General features: G+C 53.4%; 1 protein-coding gene across 2 annotated transcripts in view; it reads right to left on the bottom strand.

Annotated features, from left to right (window-relative positions):
* Positions 1-548: 548 nt before the first annotated feature.
* Positions 549-16,980, bottom strand: part of RASSF5 (Ras association domain family member 5) — a 32,039-nt gene continuing 15,607 nt past the window's right edge. Inside the window, exons 1-5 of one of the 2 annotated variants that reach the window (XM_059488084.1) lie at positions 15,324-15,580; positions 6,250-6,363; positions 4,487-4,784; positions 4,049-4,164; positions 549-3,382 (exon numbers count right to left, since the gene is read on the bottom strand). In XM_059488084.1, coding sequence (XP_059344067.1) covers positions 3,230-3,382; positions 4,049-4,164; positions 4,487-4,784; positions 6,250-6,363; positions 15,324-15,425 — 783 coding nt within the window. In that variant the 5' untranslated portion in view covers positions 15,426-15,580 and the 3' untranslated portion in view covers positions 549-3,229. Of the gene's footprint in view, positions 3,383-4,048; positions 4,165-4,486; positions 4,785-6,249; positions 6,364-15,323; positions 15,581-16,980 lie in introns of those variants that run through there. The other variant, XM_059488083.1, reaches the window with a different exon arrangement.

The following is a 16,980-nucleotide window of genomic DNA, read 5'->3' as shown; positions in this document are numbered from 1 at the left end:
CTTGTTGTGTTTTTTTTTGATGGAAATTGATACTGAAGCACTGGATGCTACAGTGGTTTTTGGGTGGTTTAACATTCTTGCTTTGCATCTTTGATCAAGGATGTGGAATAAACCTCCTCTGAAATATGAGAAAAATACATTCCAACACAATCCTGGGACAGTGCAGTGTGTTCTGCCATGGAGTAAAACCCCTCTGGCTTAGATTTTATCTTTTTAAACATTTCCAGGTATTGAATTCAGACATTTCAGCACTGAGAATTAACTGCATTAGCTGGATTTCTGTAGTTTATATTCTTTTTATATATAAAAATACAGTTTAATGTATGACCTGAGCTGTAATTTATTACAGATAACAGTTCTGTCAGCCCCAGCTACAAGATTAAATTAATGGAACACTTTGGTCAGGTCTTACAGGTGTGAATGTTCTTGAGCTCTTTACCAGTAAGTTAGGAAATTAAATTCACTTCTGGGAAGGATTCCTGTATTTCCCTTTAGACTAAATCCATTAAAGTTCCATAGGAGGGCACCAGAAAAAGAAAGTCAAGAGATTTCTTTAATTACTGACAGCTTTATTATCATTGTCTCTTACACTGTCTGCATATGAACAAATAGTTCCAGAACCTTCAAAAAAAGCTGAGAGTGAGACATTTTGTAAAAATGCCATAGAATCACTAGGGAGTAGTAAAAATAAATTACAGCATTGCAAAAATGCATTTCACTTTGCCATAGAAGCTCTACTATTCCATCCTATACACATTATTTTACAGGTTTTACAGTAGCCATGGAAAAGAAACTCACACGACCTAGGCGAGACACTTGCTAACCAAAGGCACTGCCAACAGGATTTGCGCTTAAAGAAGGGGCAAATACTTCTAAAACCAGCTCAGCTGACCCTTGAGGATTTGAGTTTCAACACCCACCAACTCTTCAAATGCCCCTCATATTGAAAAAAAGAAACAAAACCCAAAAGAATGAGCCCTGCTGGTGGCAGGAGGTTTTCAGCAGCATCCACAGTGATTGCATACGAAGCCATGCCTTCTACAAACTGTCAAAGACATGCTGGGGCCAGGAAGGGACAGGGGACACTCACCAAAATAAAAATTAGAAATAAACCTGCACAACTTTCAGCCAGAAAGAAAAGGGATTTCAAACCAAGCATGTGGCTCTTCCCTCCGAGAGCCACCGGGCAGTTTTTACAGCGCTCTTCCCCACGGTGGAACTGAAGTATTTATACGGTGCTGTCAAGGCTCAAAGCACCAGATAAACGGTATTTAAATGACTCCACAAGTGAATAGTGAAGTGCTGAGTCTGCTTATAGCTGGACAAACAGCCCCAGAGCACGGCAAGCGCTGCTCCGGGGCTGCCAGCAGTTGTTAAAGGTCGTTGGGTGTAGAGTACAGTACAGCTGGAGGCTCCTCTGCACCAGAGCCCTGCGAGCAAACCCTCACTGCTGACCACAACAGGAGCTGCAACTGAGCTTGGCAGAAAGTGGCTTTCACACCAAGTAATGCAGTTACTCTCGTAAGGTTTAGAAACATACTCAAAATCTGGACACAAAAAAAAATAAAATCCCAAGCAATCACCTTCCAGAAAGAAACAAAGCAGTTCCTCATCCCTCCCCGGACATGAGGGCCTCGTCACACCAGTGCTGTGGGGACAGGAGGGACAAGGCTCTGCACAGCTTCCTCCTTAGCCCAAATGCAAAGTTTTCACACTTAAGGGAAAAAAAAGGCACTGAGGTAAATTTGAACTCCTCCCTGTTTCCCAATAACCCGCTGCCTCCCCTCCCAAGGGATGCAGGTGGGCTCCATGAGCCCACACCGACCCTGTCCCTGCTCCATCCCCATCCAGCACTGACATTCCCTGGGCTGTGAGCAGAGGGAGGGCTGGCCCTGGCTGTGTGCAGTGTGCTCAGAATGGAGCACTGAGGGTAAACATGGGGCCCATCCTCTCCCCCAGGATCATTCCAGCCCAGCAGTGATCCCTGCACCCCTCAGCAGCAGCAGTGAGGGCAGGGACCCAGCCTGCACCTCCAGGACTTTGCTGAGGGATGCTCAGCATGGCGTGGTGGCAGCCCTGAGACAGGCAGAGAGAGACTTGCTGTCCTCTCCTGGCTCCACAGAGAGAGCAAACCCTGGGAAGCCTCCTGGACAGGCAGGACAGCACCAGTTGAGAGTGGGGACAGAGAACAGGGCACAGGGACAGCAGGAGCAGGAGGAAGCCCAGGTGAGGTGAGCAGAGAGCATCCAAGGACAGCAATTTCCTTCCTTGGTGCCACCTCCACACCCCAGCCCTGGATGGGGCTCCTCTCCCTCGGGGCCAGGCACGTTCACAGCTCAAAATCTGATTTGTGAGGGGATTTTGAGCTTTCCTGGGTTCCTCTGATGGACACATATTGCTAAACCTTCAACACTGAACCCTCAGCCTGTGCCCCAACCATCACCTTTACACTTTTCAAACAGAATTTCTGGAAACAAAGGTCCCAATTCCTACAGAGTAGAGAACTGGTGAAACCCTGGCTAACTTGGCTAAGCATCAGGGACAGTTACTGTAATTCAGCTCTTTCCAAAATCAGAAGTCAAATAGAATCAAAATGAATGATTTTCCTGGGAATTACTATCACCAAGCTGCAATAATATTTACTAACAGACTGTTGGGGTGTTGCAGCTGCCTTGGTGTCCTAACCTGGCATTTCCCTGGCTGCCTTAGCCCTGAACAAGTGCAGGGCTTGGCTAGAGCTGCAACACCCACGTGGTTTGGTGCAACAACCTCCTCCCCTTTTCCTGCTGCTTCCTGTGCTCTCTTTACGAAACCACAACTGGGCCACGAGGGCACTGTGGGCCACAGCACCTCCAAACAGGAACAAGCAGGTCACTGGGAGGAGCAGGAACAGCAAGAGCTGCCCTGCTCCAAAATTCAGCCAGCACAGGGGTCCTGTTGGGTGTCACACCGAGGATTTTCCACGCAGCCTCTCCAGCGGATGGCACGGCTGGAAATCCAACCAGCAGCTGTGTTTGCTTTGTTGAAGCTGTTTCATAAACAGGCTTCCCATTCTTGGACTGGCTCTGGTCCTGGGAGAAGAGGTTTCAGAAGAAGAAAACGCAAGAGGATAATTTTAAGGGTGCTGGGAGCCACTCCTTATGGAAGGTTGAAGAGGGAGAATGTCCTGAGAAGTCTTTTCATTTAAAACAGTCTCTAGCTTAGTCTGATGCCCAGTGCCTCCTGAAGGTTATCCAGGTTTGCCTCTGGCCTCTTTCAGGGTCTGTTGCAGTCTCTGTTTGAACCTCTCATACTTCTTGTGCACTTGCTGGATTTTGTCCTTCTCCTCTTTGTCCAGGATCATCAGGAAGTTCTGCAGCTCCGGGATGGAGAAGGCGTCCCACTGCAAAACCAGCAGAGAGGCAAAGTGAGCACACACCTGCTGGCCTTTGTGGGGTCTTACCTCTCAATCTGTGAGGAGCAGCAAAATACATTTAAATGGATCTGATCTCCAGGGATTTAACCTCGAGTGGTGACAGGGATGGCATAAGGGGCTACAGCATGAAGGACAATCCCAATCCTCCCACCCCACATGGGAAGCAGAATCCTCCAGGATGCAGCAGCCCCCACTGTGGTGGGGAGCAAGATTTCAACCAAAAACTGGCTGTGAATTTATTACCTGAGTGTCCCTGGCTTTTACTTAAATTAGTGGATTACTTATAACAGTGCTCAGCTAATCTAATTAGAGAGGATTAACCCTGGGGCAGCACTGCCGGGTTCCATAAACAGATTATGGGGTGGCCATCAAAACTGGCCTCAGCATTTCCACAGCTCAAGTTTGCGTTGTTTTAAAAACCCAGATCATTCAGGAGCAATAAAAAACTCAAGTTTGAATGGTTTTAAAAAACCCAGTTCAAGTTTGAATTGTTTTAAAAACCCAGATCAATCAGGAGCAATAAAAGACCTCTTACATGGAAACAGCCCTTTTTGTGCTGCCTCTGTCACACATCTCCCAGCTCTGCCATGTGCTCCATATTTGTGTAAAACCAAGGAAAAGTCACCAATGTACCTCAACTTCCCCCGTTTCGTTTTCCTTCAGCACAAAGCTCAGCGCGTCGGTGTCAGGGCCCGCCAGCAGCCGCAGGTACAGCGGGTACTCGGTCAGAGGAAGCTTCTGGAAGAGCACTGCAAGGACAGCAGACACCCCCAGTGAGATCAGGGCTGCTCAGGGGATCAGCTGGAGCATGGAAAAGGATGCTCAGGATCACAGGGCTGAGTCTCAGATCCCTGTAAGGTCTCAGGTGTTTTCAGCCCTTCTGAAATCATAATTCCCTGTTAACCTAAGCACCATCACCTCCTGTGGGGGTCTGGCCATTGATTCACCTGGATTTAGGTCAATCAGTGACCAGACACCATTTTTCCGGCCTGACACCCCAGTGAGTCCCAAGCACACCAACCAGAAGCCAAACTCGCCACCCCAGGCAGAGCAGCCAGGCCCTGAACTCACCTTGCCCATCTTTCCTCATCTCCTTGAAAAGTGCAAACTTCTGCGGGTTATCCACCACCATGAACTTCTTCAGCAGCCCCTGGATCACCTCGCTCACCGTGGTGGTGCTGCTGATGTGCAGCTGCTTGATGGCATCCAGGGGCAGGTAGAAGGAGGTCCTCTTGTCCGTCATCTCAGCCAGGTTCACCTCCTTGAGGGCATCGTAGATGGACTGGGGCCGGATCCCGGCCGGCACCGTCACCGGCCGCCGCAGCTTCAGGTGCACCTTGATGAACCCTGTGTAGGTCCCATCATCGTTCTGGGGCAAAGCACACAAGGATCAGGCTCCAGGAAGCTTTTCCAGCCCCTTCTCCACCACAAGTGTGGGGTGACAGCAGGAGCTGCCCCCGCTCTCCAGGAGTTCCGGTGTTTCTCATTAATCATGTCAAAAGTACCCAGTAATTTCGGGACAGTCACTGCTGATTTTCTCTTGGTAGTGACTCATCCCTTCCTCTCTCGCCTGTGGGATCTTGTTTTATTTCAAACCGGCCCTGCTGAGAGGCAGTTATAGAAATTCCATTGCATGGAATTTGTAGTTGCACTTAATATGGATTTGAAACTCCTGGTTCAGCAGGATCTCTCAAATTTATTCCTTATGTTTTATTTCCCATTTAAGAGATTCTCCATGTAACAAATTATCTCTGATCCCACCACAGGTCTCTTAACCTCACCCTCAGCTCCACAAAAATGCAGGAATCAGGAGAAAAGCCTGGTTCTGCCCAGTGCACCCAGGAAGCTGAGGGCAGAGCTCCTCTCTCTAGAAAGGTTTTGTGTTCCTAAAGCCACTTCCAACAGCTCACAGCCCTGGTTCCACCCCGACTCATCCCCACTGGGGCTCACCCATCTGGGACAAGGCTTTGAGGCAGCTCCTTGCCAGAGATCAGTGCCAGCAGGAAGGGATGGAGGCAGGGAAGGTGTGATTGGCGAAGTTCAAAAGATGACTCTCAGCCATCATTGGGCCACCCAGGTGTCATTTGTCCCCTGAGACTTCCCCCCCTCACCTAGTTGGTGGGATCCCCTTTCCTCCCCCTCTCCCTGGGGTTAACAGACACAGTAACCACAGGGTTTGGCTGTTCTGTTGGAGCTGTTGCTGCATTCAGAGGCCTGTGGGCCAGAATAAAGCCCTGGATCCAAACCCTCCAGCAGAACCCAACTCCTTTTCCTTCACCTCCCCTTGAAGCTTCTCCACCAGAGGTAAACCTGAGTTCCTTCATGCCTGGAGTGTCCCAAGCACCCAGCTGCAGCATCCAGCTAGCCAAAGGGGTCTCTGGGGTGAAACCACCACACATCCAGCCAGCCAAAGGTGTCTCTGAGGTGAAAACACCACACATCCAGCAGCCAAAGGTGTCTCTGGGGTGAAACCACCACACATCCAGCCAGCCAAAGGTGTCTCTGGGGTGAAAACACCACAGCTGCCCCCTTTAGTCAAGCAGCAAGGGCCAGATGAGCCCAGGCACGTTCCATCCGGCAATATTGGTATTTAATTGCAATATATTGGCGCCCAACGTGGGGCTCAAACCCATGAGATTAAGAGTCTGATGCTCTACTGACTGAGCTAGCTGTCACCTGGAGTGTCATTGCCACTGGAAAGCCCAGCAGGAGGAAAAGCAGCTTGCCAGCCACCCTCACCCCAGAGACACCTTCCCCACAGGCTGGCCCCATTCAGGGCCCAAAAGAACCAGCCCCAGTCTGTGTGTGCGAGGGGAAACCAGCCCAGTACGTACCAGTTTCATCAGCAGGCAGTTGGTGACCTTTGCATTGTACTTTTCAATCTTCTGTTTGATCTCCTGGACGGTTGGAGGCTCAGGTTTTTCTTCTTCTACGGTTTGTGTCACATTCTGCAATCAGAAGAGTGGGGCTTTAGCTGCTTTGTGTGTTGGGTAATGCTCCATCTGCTCAGCTCCTGAAAGCAGGAACAGATCCTGAGCACTGATGACGCAGGTGGGGACTGTCCCCAAATGGACAGGATGCCACATCCCAACCCCAAACCACCTCTGACACCAGTCACAGGCAGTGGAGGCAACACAAAATGCACTAATTGGTGGCACAGAGCAGTAAAGCATCCCACAACAACCCAAAGCAAAAAATCCAACCTTTAAACCCCACTCTCAAAGCAAAGCCACCTCCAGCTGCAAGCATTTATTTCCTTTTTGTAATGCAAGAAAAAAAAAATCCCATCCTATTTCCAGTATTCACAGCTCTGACTCCCCAAAACTCAAGCAGCTTCCAGTGGGCTCACCCAGGCAGAACCTGCAGTTAAATCTCTCACTGCTCTTGGGAAGCATGGGAAGCTGCTCACCCAGGTTTGGGGGAATTTCCTTGCCCAAATTTGGGGGAATTTCCTCCAAAACCAACAGATCTGACCTGTAGGTGGGCTCAGCCATGGAAATGTCACTCATGAATAATCACAGAATCATTAAGGTCACAAAAGGTCTCCGAGATCGAGCCCAGCTGTCAACACAGCACCATGAAACCACGTCCCCAAGTGTCACATCCACAGCCTTTTGAACACTTCCAGGGATGGTGATTCCACCATTTCTCCTTTTCATGAAGAAATTTTCACTCCTCTCCTGTCCAAACCTCCCCTGGCTCCCCTGCAGCCAGGAGGGCAGGTCTGCCTGCTTTATCTGCTCAATCTGCAGCAAACAGCTCTCTGTGTGTCTTGGGCAATGCTCAGTGGGCTGGGTCTCCCTGCTCAGAGCTCACCACCCTCTCTGGTGACAGCCTGGAAATGCATTTTGCCCAGATTTTATGTGGGCTTGCTCAGAGGCTGGCATTAGCAGGGAGCAGGAAGCGTGAAGCGATGTGCCATCGAGGCTGGGAAGGCTCAGAGTGAAAACTGTAACCTCTGAGAAGGGAAAAAAAGGGAAAAAAAGGGAAAAAAAGGGGAAAAAAAGGGGAAAAAAAAGGGAAAAAAGGAGAAAAAAAGTATCTTGGGGAGCAGAGTTTGTGTCTTCCCAGGTAGCCCCAGAGCACAGAGGACAAGGACATTGTAAATAAGCAGTGACACTGGGGTGGCACCCAGGGGACAGCAGGGACACTGGGGTCACTCCAAGAGAGGGAGAGGGGCTTTAAACAGTGACAGGACAAGGGGTGATGCCTTTGAACCAAAAGAGGGGAGATTTACATGAAATATTGGGGAGAAATCCTTCCCTGTGAGCGTGGGCAGGCCCTGGCACAGGTGCCCAGAGCAGCTGGGGCTGTGCCATCCCTGGCAGTGCCCAAGGCCAGGCTGGACACACTGGGACAGTGGAAGGTGTCCCTGCCCATGGCAGGGGTGGCACTGGATGAGGTGCCTTCCCCCTAAACATTTAAGGTTCTTTCCAAGCCAAAGCATTTTATGACAATAAAAGCAAAGCCTTCCTGGGTTATTTGAGATCTGCACATAAAGTTTTTTACAGAAAGGGTGATGAAGTTCTGGAATGGCTGCCCAGGGAGGTGGTGGAGTCCCCATCCCTGGGGGTGTTTAACAAAGGCTGGATGTGGCACTGGGTGCCAGGGGTGAGTTGAGGGGTTGGGGCTGGGTTGGACTCGATGATCTCTAAGGTCTCTTCCAACCAATAATTCTGTCAATTGTGTGAAATATCCCTTTATCAGAACTCCCCAATCTGTCAGAGTCCTTTGGCTCATGCTGCACCAACTCTTGGCCACACAAAGGTGCTGGGCTGGCAGAGGAGTCTTTAAAAATCATCTTTAGAAACCATGCTGAAGGTTGAGGTTTTGAAAGTAGCATGATGGAAAAGGAGAAAAAAAAAAAAAAAAGAAAAGCAACAAAAACCCCACACCCCTTCCCTATGAGTTAACAGAAGATGAACTCTCAGAAAGGCTGCACTTCCTCATGTCACCCATGTCACAGCACTGACACAGGCACAGCTGTGCTGCCCCTCACCACCCCAACCACGCAGGGAGGGAGGGCAGGGACCCTGGGACTGTCCCCTCCTGCACAGAGAGAGCTGGAGGTGCAGAGCTGAGGGCACCACAGCACCAGCCATGGCACAAACACAGCCCAGCACAGAAAGAGTCCGTCCATCCATCCATCCATCCATCCATGGATCCATCCATCCATCCATGGATCCATCATCCATCCATCCATCCATCCATCCATCCATCCATCCATCCATCCATCCATCCATCCATCCATCCATCATCCATCCATCCATGGATCCATCATCCATCTATCCATCATCCATCCACCATCCATCCATCCATCCATCCATCATCCATCCATCCATCCATCCATCCATCCATCCATCCATCCATCCATCATCCATCCATCCATCATCCATTCATCCATCATCCATTCATCCATCCATCCATCCATCATCCATCCATCCATCCATCCATCCATCCATCCATCCATCCATCCATGGATCCATCATCCATCCCTCCATCCCTCCATGGCAGAAGCAAGCCCAGCAGCTCTGTGTGTCCCTGCAGTTTTTCTCTCCCGGGTCCCTCCCCTGGTGACGTTCCCAGCGCAGGGACAGTGCCAGCAGCTCAGAGCAGCTGGGTTTCCATGGAGGGACACGGCACAGCAGGGCAGCAGAGTGCCAGGCCCTCACAGCAGGCACACAGCACATCAGGAGGGCTTTGGCTGCCAAGAAACCCCAAGCACTCCCAGCAGGAGGGGGTTGGCTCAGGAGCACGTCACTGTCACCAGTGTCACACCATGTCACCAATGTCACCGCACACTCCAGCTCTGCCCAGCTGTGCCATCCTGCCTTCCCCACCCTGGGCAGCCCAGGGGTACCTGCAGCCTGCCCAGCTCCTCTTCCTCCCACACTTCCCACCCCAGGGAAAGAAATTCTGGTAATTTCTGTCATGCATCCATCCCCCCATGGGCACAGTGTCCTGATGACACCTGGGGACACACATGGGAAATAAAAGAAAGCAAACTCCAGCCAGCTGTCCCAGAGGATCCAGAGTGGGGCCAGCCCAGCTCCAGGAGCTGTTTAGGGATGGGGGAGCCCTTAAGGGCACTGGGGATCCAAGGGCTCAACCCTTCACCTCTGCTTGCCACTCATGTGATGCTCAGGCCAGGCAACACCACAAGCCCCCTAAGCAGGAACCACCCATACATCCCAATCCTGCACACCTAAATATTCTGCTTTTCTGCTTCCACACCCAAACCAGCCCAGCAGCACCAGTCCTGTGGTGCAGGAGCCCTGGGAAGAGCAGCCACAGCCTGGGAATTGAAGCACTGCAGTGCATGACCAGATCAGCCACTTGCTGCTCCTCACAAATCACCCCCAACCTCCGGTTGTGCAAAGTTTCTGCTGCAGAATCTGCAATTCTGCCCAAAGGAAGAAAAACAGAAGCTTTAACCATAAACCGTTGCCACATTTCCTGTTGTACAGGGACAGGATGGAACGAGCTGGTAACAAAAACCTCATCTCTGATCTGCATCTCAGCCCTGCTGGGGGGGCCTGCAGCTGTCCTGCATGGAAAACAGGGATGGGCCAGCTCAGGCGGCCTTGGAGACACCTGGGCAGTGGGACAGACACAGGACATTGGTGTGGCAGCCAGAGGATGGGCACAGGACATTGGTGTGGCAAAGAGAGGGGCAGGACAGTGGTGTGGCAGAGGATGGGCACAGGACATTGGTGTGGCAGCCAGAACAGGCACAGGACACTGGTGTGGCAGAGAGAGGGACCAGCACAGGAATTGATGTGGCAGCCAGAGAAAAGGACACAGGACATTGGTGTGGCAGAGAGAGGGACAGGACATTGGCGCGGCAGCCAAAGGAACCAGCACAGGACATTGGTGTGCATGGACACAGGACACTGGTGTGACAGCCAGAGGAAAGGGGACAGGACATTGGTGTGGATGGGCACAGGACATTGGTGTGGCAGCCAGAATGGGCGCAGAATATTGGTGTGGCAGAGAGAGGGACAGGACATTGGTGTGACAGCAAGAATGGACACAGGACATTGGTGTGGCAGCCAGAGGTAAGGGGACAGGACATTGGTGTAGCAGCCAGAATGGACACGGGACATTGGTGTGGTAGCCAGAGGACGGGCACAGGGGTGTTCAACAAAGCCTGGATGTGGCACATGGTGCCAGGTGTCACTCTCTCTGCCATTGGTGTGGCAGAGAGAGTGACAGGATATTGGTGGGGCAGCCAAAGGAACCAGCACAGGACATTGGTGTGGATGGGCACAGGACACTGGTGTGACAGCCAGAGGAAAGGGGACAGGACATTGGTGTGGATGGGCACAGGACATTGGTGTGGCACCCAGAGGGATGGGCACAGGACAGTGGTGTGACAGCCAGAGGAAAGGGGACAGGACATTGGTGTGGATGGGCACAGGACAGTGGTGTGGCAGCCAGAGGAAAGGGGATCCCGAGCAGCACAGGACCCGCTGGGCCCTCCCCTGCCCTCCACAGCCCACATTGCTGCTCAGCTGTAAGAAATCCCCATTGTCAGGAGCGATGCAGCCGCAGCTGCACTCGGGCTGACGCTCCACAGGACAAACGCTGCCCGGGATGGGGACAGCACCGTGGCACACAAAGCCCATGGCCCGGGGCTGGGCAGGATTCACCACTCAGCCCCCTCTGTGCAGCCAGCACTCAGATAATGGGCTGCAAACTCCTGCCAGGCTTTCATGGACAGCCCAGGGGCCACGGAGATGATGTGACAGCTCTCAAAGGAGTTCTGGGCCAAGAGAGGCAACAAGGAAACCTCCTGAGACAGATATTGCCATTTACAAGGATGCCAGGGGAAACACACCCCACATTTAAAGAGCACCCTCCCTGCAGCCTCTCACCTTCTGGAGTCAACTCCCAACATAAAAACCTTTTACAAGCAGTTTAGGCAGCAGCTCTGCACCTCACTGAGCTCCTGGTTTTGGGGATAACAGCTCCAGGTGGGACCCAGGAGCTGTCCCACCACAGCCCCACTGCAGGAGCTGCTGTGGGGTCACAGCCTGGAGGACCAGCAGCTCAGGAACTGGGGCTTCACCAGCAAACCAGGCATGGGCAAGCAGCAGAGGCAGAAAATCTGAGTGGACAGACAAAGGTGGACCATCCCTGGAGCCAGGGCCACCTCCCTGGATCCAGGGCCACCATCCCTGCTGCTCCAGGGCCACTCTCCCTGCAGCCCCAGAGCCACCATCCTTGCAGCCCCAACGACACCATCCCTGCAGCCCAAGGGACATCATCCTTAGAGCCCCGGGGCCATCTCCTTGCAGCTCCAGGGCCACCATCCCTGCAGCCCCAGGAACTTCTCTCTTCAGCCCAAAGGACACCATCCCTGGAGCCCCAAGACCATCATCCTGCAGCCCCAGGGCCACTATCCCTGGACTGCAAAGGACACCATCCCTGCAGCCCCAGGGCCACCATCCCTGCAGCCCCAGAGCCACCATCCCTGCAGCTCCAGGGCCACCATCCTTAGAGCCCCAGGGCCACCATCCCTGGAGCCCCAGAGCCACCATCCCTGCAGCTCCAGGAACACTATCCCTGGACTCCAAGAGACACCTCCCAGCAGCCCCCTGGCCACCATCCCTGCAGCCCCAGGAACACCATCCTTAGAGCCCCAGGGCCATCATCCCTGCTGCTCCAGGGCCACCATCCTTAGAGGCCCTGGGTTCCCATCCCTGCCCTTCACCCCCAGCCATTCCTCCCCAGCTCTCTCATTAATGAATTTGCAGAGCAGAGCTCTGGGGATGGCTCTGGCCCAGCCTCACCACATTCTTGGCACTCTGGTCTCAGGCAGGGGTGGCCAAGTCCTCCCTGGTGTGCTCGGGCACAGCTCCATCCTCCTTTCCACCAGCCAGGCTGGGACAAACCAGAGCGTTCCCAAAGCCAAGCTCTCCCTTTGGCTCCTTGTTCAGAGATCTCCTCTGAAGGGATTTTATGAGCTGGGCCATCAATCCTCAACTTTTCTGCTTATTAAGGAAAGTTTTGTCTTAAAAACACCAGAAAACAAAGCCTGGAGAAGAACATCTGAGTGTCCCTGGCTGTGGAGCTGCAGCTCAGAGCAGCATCACCTGTGACCACAAACACTGGAAATAAATGTGAATGCTCCAGATTTGAGTCAGAATCGTGAGAACCAACAGTCAGATCTGCAAATCCAGCTGCAGCAGGGAGTGGTGGCAGCTCAGGGACACTGGGGACAGGGCTGTCACCAGAGCTGGGACATCTCTGCTCTCACAGAGCTCTCCATTCACCCAACACTTCCCCTTCAACACCCACTCCCAGGGTTCACAGCACTCAATTGGAGAAGGATCCACTGCTCCAGCACAGACAGGCAGGGGGGAGAATCACACAGGAGATCTGGACTGAAAACATCCCCCAAAAAACTTAAATATCCCAAACATTTCTCTCCCTTTGAGAAATCCAGATGAGGGGCTGCGGTTTGCTTTGGGGTTCAGAGGAAAAGGCAGCAGAGAGGGGAGAGGGATGGCTGCTGCATTTCAGAGAGGTTACAGCCAGTGAAGATGGGCTCAGTGTTTTGATTGCCATGGAGATTTCACTTAGAAACCGATTTTTTCCTGCCACATCTCAGCTCAGCACTGAGAGCTGACAAGGTCCTCCCAGGGAGCTGCAGCATCTCAGGGGGCTCCAGGCTGGAGCTGCTCTGCATTGCAGCAGGCTGGCCATGCCCAGGCTGCCCACCCTGCACCCCACAAACCCGCCCTGAGCTCTGGGAATGTGGGGCAAGGCTGGCTGGGATCTTGGAGATGCCTTCATCCAACCTTCGCTTGGGTTCTGCCCTTCCTGTGCTTCCCATTCCCTCATTCCTTCCCTCTCTCTCATCAGGCACTGATGCAGAGCTCCAGGAGGGATTTTGCAGAGTTTTAAGCAATCAGGATTCAGGCAGAAGCCACTGAAGCCATTCAGCTGGAGAGGCCCAAAAAATGCAAACTAATGGATCTGCAGGGATGGGGTCACACATGTGAGATCTGAACCAGCTCTCTGCTAATGAAGAGTGATTTCGCTGATGGTTCTGGAAATAAAAAGGGAATTACAGCATTCCTAGAAAGAGGCTCTTCAGACTAATGCAGTTGTTTCAATCACAAAAATGGTTTCTGTAATCCTACAGAACAAATCCCCCTCCCTTAAGTGCCCTGCAGTGGCCTGATGTCCCCTCCTGCCCACCCACACCTCATTTCCTCCCCAGAGATGTTTCCTGTGTCTTTCAGGACAAGTGTCCCTAAGTTATCCAGATTTATCTCCCTGCTGCCCCCCTGCCAGCCCTGCCCTGGGCTCAGGAATCCCTCCTGGCACACAGGAGGCACAATCAGCACCATTCCCAAACACATCCACCAGGATAACTCACTCTGGGCTCTCAGCTGAGGTTTCCACCCTGTGGCCAGGAGCAGGTGGTGAAAAACAGAAGAGCTGATGTCACACACAGCTCTTGCAGGGGTGGAAATGTTCCACATTCAGTAATTAAAGGTGCCAAGTTGAAAAGAGAGGACAGGGAGTGAATCAAACCCCAAGAGAGACGTCAGCCACCACCACCTCTTCCTCCTGCAGGACCTGCACCCCCACCAACCCCAAACCAGCCACGAGCCCCCCCCAAAATCACCCTCCACCGTGGCCTGAGCGTGGTTTCCACCTCTGTGAGAATCCACCTCCTCACAGAGCCCCATTACACAACACCAGCTGGGCTCAGCTCGGTGTGGGGTTGTCTTCTTCATGCACAGGAACCATTTCCTCCCCACACCACCAAAGCCCTGCGAGGCTCCATCTTCTGTGGCAGCTTGAGCTCTGCCACCCACGCTGCTCTCAGCCAGGTGAGGAGCTGGGCACAAAGGGGCTGCAGCAGCCCCTGACCCCTCTGAGAGAGAGAAATCCCAGTCAACAACAGCCCCAGGCTGATTTCCAGAGCTCCCCCAGGATCTGCAGTGCCCTGGCTCCAACAGAGCAGCTCTGGCTGCACCAGCACCCCAATCTCCTCCATCTCCTCCACAAATGAATCATCGAATGACATTTAGAAACCAGCAGTACGTGTCTGTTAATCATAGCGAGAGGGAGCTGCTGGCTAGCGGGGAATATCCCGTCTTAAACCATTTCTGCAGAGAAATTCAATAAAATTCCCAGCTGACTGAAGCTCCCTGTGCAGAGCAGCCCCTCCTGCCCAAGCAGAGCCCTTGGAGCTGCTGCAGGGACCCCAAAGCCCCTGCTGGGGGTTGCAGCTCTGCAGGTGCAAAAACAGCAGAGGCTGGACAGGAGCAGTCGGTGCTGGTGGTTTGCAGGAGGATTTCAAGTGAAAAAGCTTCTCCCTGGGTCAGATTTGATCTCTGTGTGCTGCAGGGCTCCTGTTCCTGTGTGAAACTCCCACTTCTGCTGCAGCACCTTCTCCTTTTATGCTCAGCTCTAGCTGGGGCCCCAAAGTTCACAGCAAGGATTTTTAATTTTATTTATTTTTTTTTTAAGTAGACGTTTAAAAACTGTGAAGCAGCACCGTGAACGTTGCCGAGACACAAATCTCATCCTGGGTGCAACGCTGCCCAGCCAAACCCTCCGTCCTTCTCCAAGGCAGGCACACACAGCCCCAAGCTCCCAGGAAAGAACCACATTCACCACCGTGCTGATCAGCTCACAGATTAATCCTGCCCTGAACTTTCCTATCCACCCCACAGGTGCAATTTTCAACCCTTCTGCAAGGACACACCACAGGTCCCTAAAAAAGCTGAAAAACCACCCCTAGAGCAGCGTGGATCCCCGGGGAACGGGGAAACCCGGCCTGGAAAAGGCAGAAAACCTTTAGAGGAGAGGGCAGAATCCCTCCTGTGCCTGACCCCTGTCCCAGCTCATTTTTGGTGCGGCATCCCCGGCATCCCCGCGTTACCTTGGCAGGGACCTTGCTGTTGGCGCTGCGGAAGAAGGAGGTTTTGGCCGTGAAAAAGCAATCCTCGAGGTCTTCATCCAAGCTGCAGTAGCCGCTGCTCATGGTCACGGGAGCCGGGCAGAGCCGGGGGGGAGCGATGCGAGCCCCGCGCTCACATCCCCGGCTCGCCGCTCATCTGCGGCAGCTCCTTCTGCTCATCCTGCCCAGCTCTTGCTGCTCGCCGGGGAACCCTTCCCTCGCCTCGCCTCGCCTCCTGCACCCGCCTCCCTGCGCAGCATGGAAGGGGCAGAGCTCCCGCTTCGCTCCCGGTTCGGTTCGGTTCGCTCCGCTCGCCGCTCCCGCGGTGCCCGCGCAGCACCGGCAGCAGCACCGGCAGCAGCACCGGCAGCAGCACCGGCAGCGGCGGCAGCATCGCCTCCCCTTCCTGCCCTCGCCTCGCACTGCCGCAGCCCGGCCACTTCCTCTTGCACAATTCGTGGCCCCGCTCGCAGTTTTGGCCCCGGCTCGCCTGGGAGCTCTGGCGGCACCGTGGAGAGGCAAAACGCGGGGCCACGGGGGGATGCGGGTGCTCCGTGCCTGCTACAGCATCCCTGAGAACTGCCGAGGCTCCAGCGAGGGAATTGGGGTGGTGGGGATGCAGCTCAGACCCCCTCGGGGTGCCAGGACATCACAAGTGGGTGTCTGTCCGTCCTGCAGCTGATTTCAGAGCAGTGGGAGAAATTTCAGCACCCAGGCTGAGACAGCTTTGACGGCAGCCCAGAAAAAAAGCTTCAGCCCCTGGGCGCTGCTTTTACAGCAGCTGTGACCTTCGTGCTTGGGGGAAATCACTGGGGTTTGTGGGGCTGGGCAGGGGAAGGGCTCTGCTCCCCACAGGGACACCTTTCACTGTGCCAGGTGCTCCCAGCAATGCCCAACCTGGCCTTGGGCACTGCCAGGGATCCAGGGGCAGCCACAGCTGTGCCAGGGCCTGCCACCCTCACAGGGAGGAATTCCTCCCCAGTATCTCATCCTGCCCCTCCAGGGCTCCATCCTGCAGCAGATTTCAGAGCAGCAGGAGAAATTTCAGCACCCAGCCCGAGGCAGCTTTGACTGGAAAAAAGCTTCTGCCCCTGGGTGCTGCTTTTCCAGCAGCTGTGACCTTCCTGCTTGGTGGAGATCACTGGAATTTGTGGGGCTGTCACGTTCATATTTTCTAGAAAAATCCCTTTGCCCAGGATTCTGCTCCTGGGAAGATGGGAAGCCTCAGAGAAAAAGGAAAACAATAATTATCTGATTTGCTTCTCCTGTGTTTTGCTGCTTTGGAATGTGGCTGGATATTGTTTACCCACAGGTGATTGTTCGATTGGTTTCATGTGAATTGTTTTGATTTATTGGCCAATTGTTTTGATTTATTGGGCAGGGGAAGGGCTCTGCTCCCCACAGGGACAATTTCACTGTGCCAGGTGCTCCCAGCCATGCCCAACCTGGCCTTGGGCACTGCCAGGGATCCAGGGGCAGCCACAGCTGTGCCAGGGCCTGCCACCCTCACAGGAAGGAATTCCTCCCCAATATCTCATCTTATCTTACTCCTCCAGGGCTCCAAGACCTTCCCACAAGCCAGGGAAGCAGCAAGGTTTTGGCTTCCCACCCAGCATCCAAACCTCTCCTCCTGACACAT

The sequence above is a fragment of the Ammospiza nelsoni genome, chromosome 23 (genome assembly GCF_027579445.1).
Source record: "Ammospiza nelsoni isolate bAmmNel1 chromosome 23, bAmmNel1.pri, whole genome shotgun sequence".
Taxonomy (NCBI): domain Eukaryota; kingdom Metazoa; phylum Chordata; class Aves; order Passeriformes; family Passerellidae; genus Ammospiza; species Ammospiza nelsoni.
Note: the sequence above shows the minus strand (reverse complement) of the source record. Positions and strands in the feature narration are given on the sequence as shown.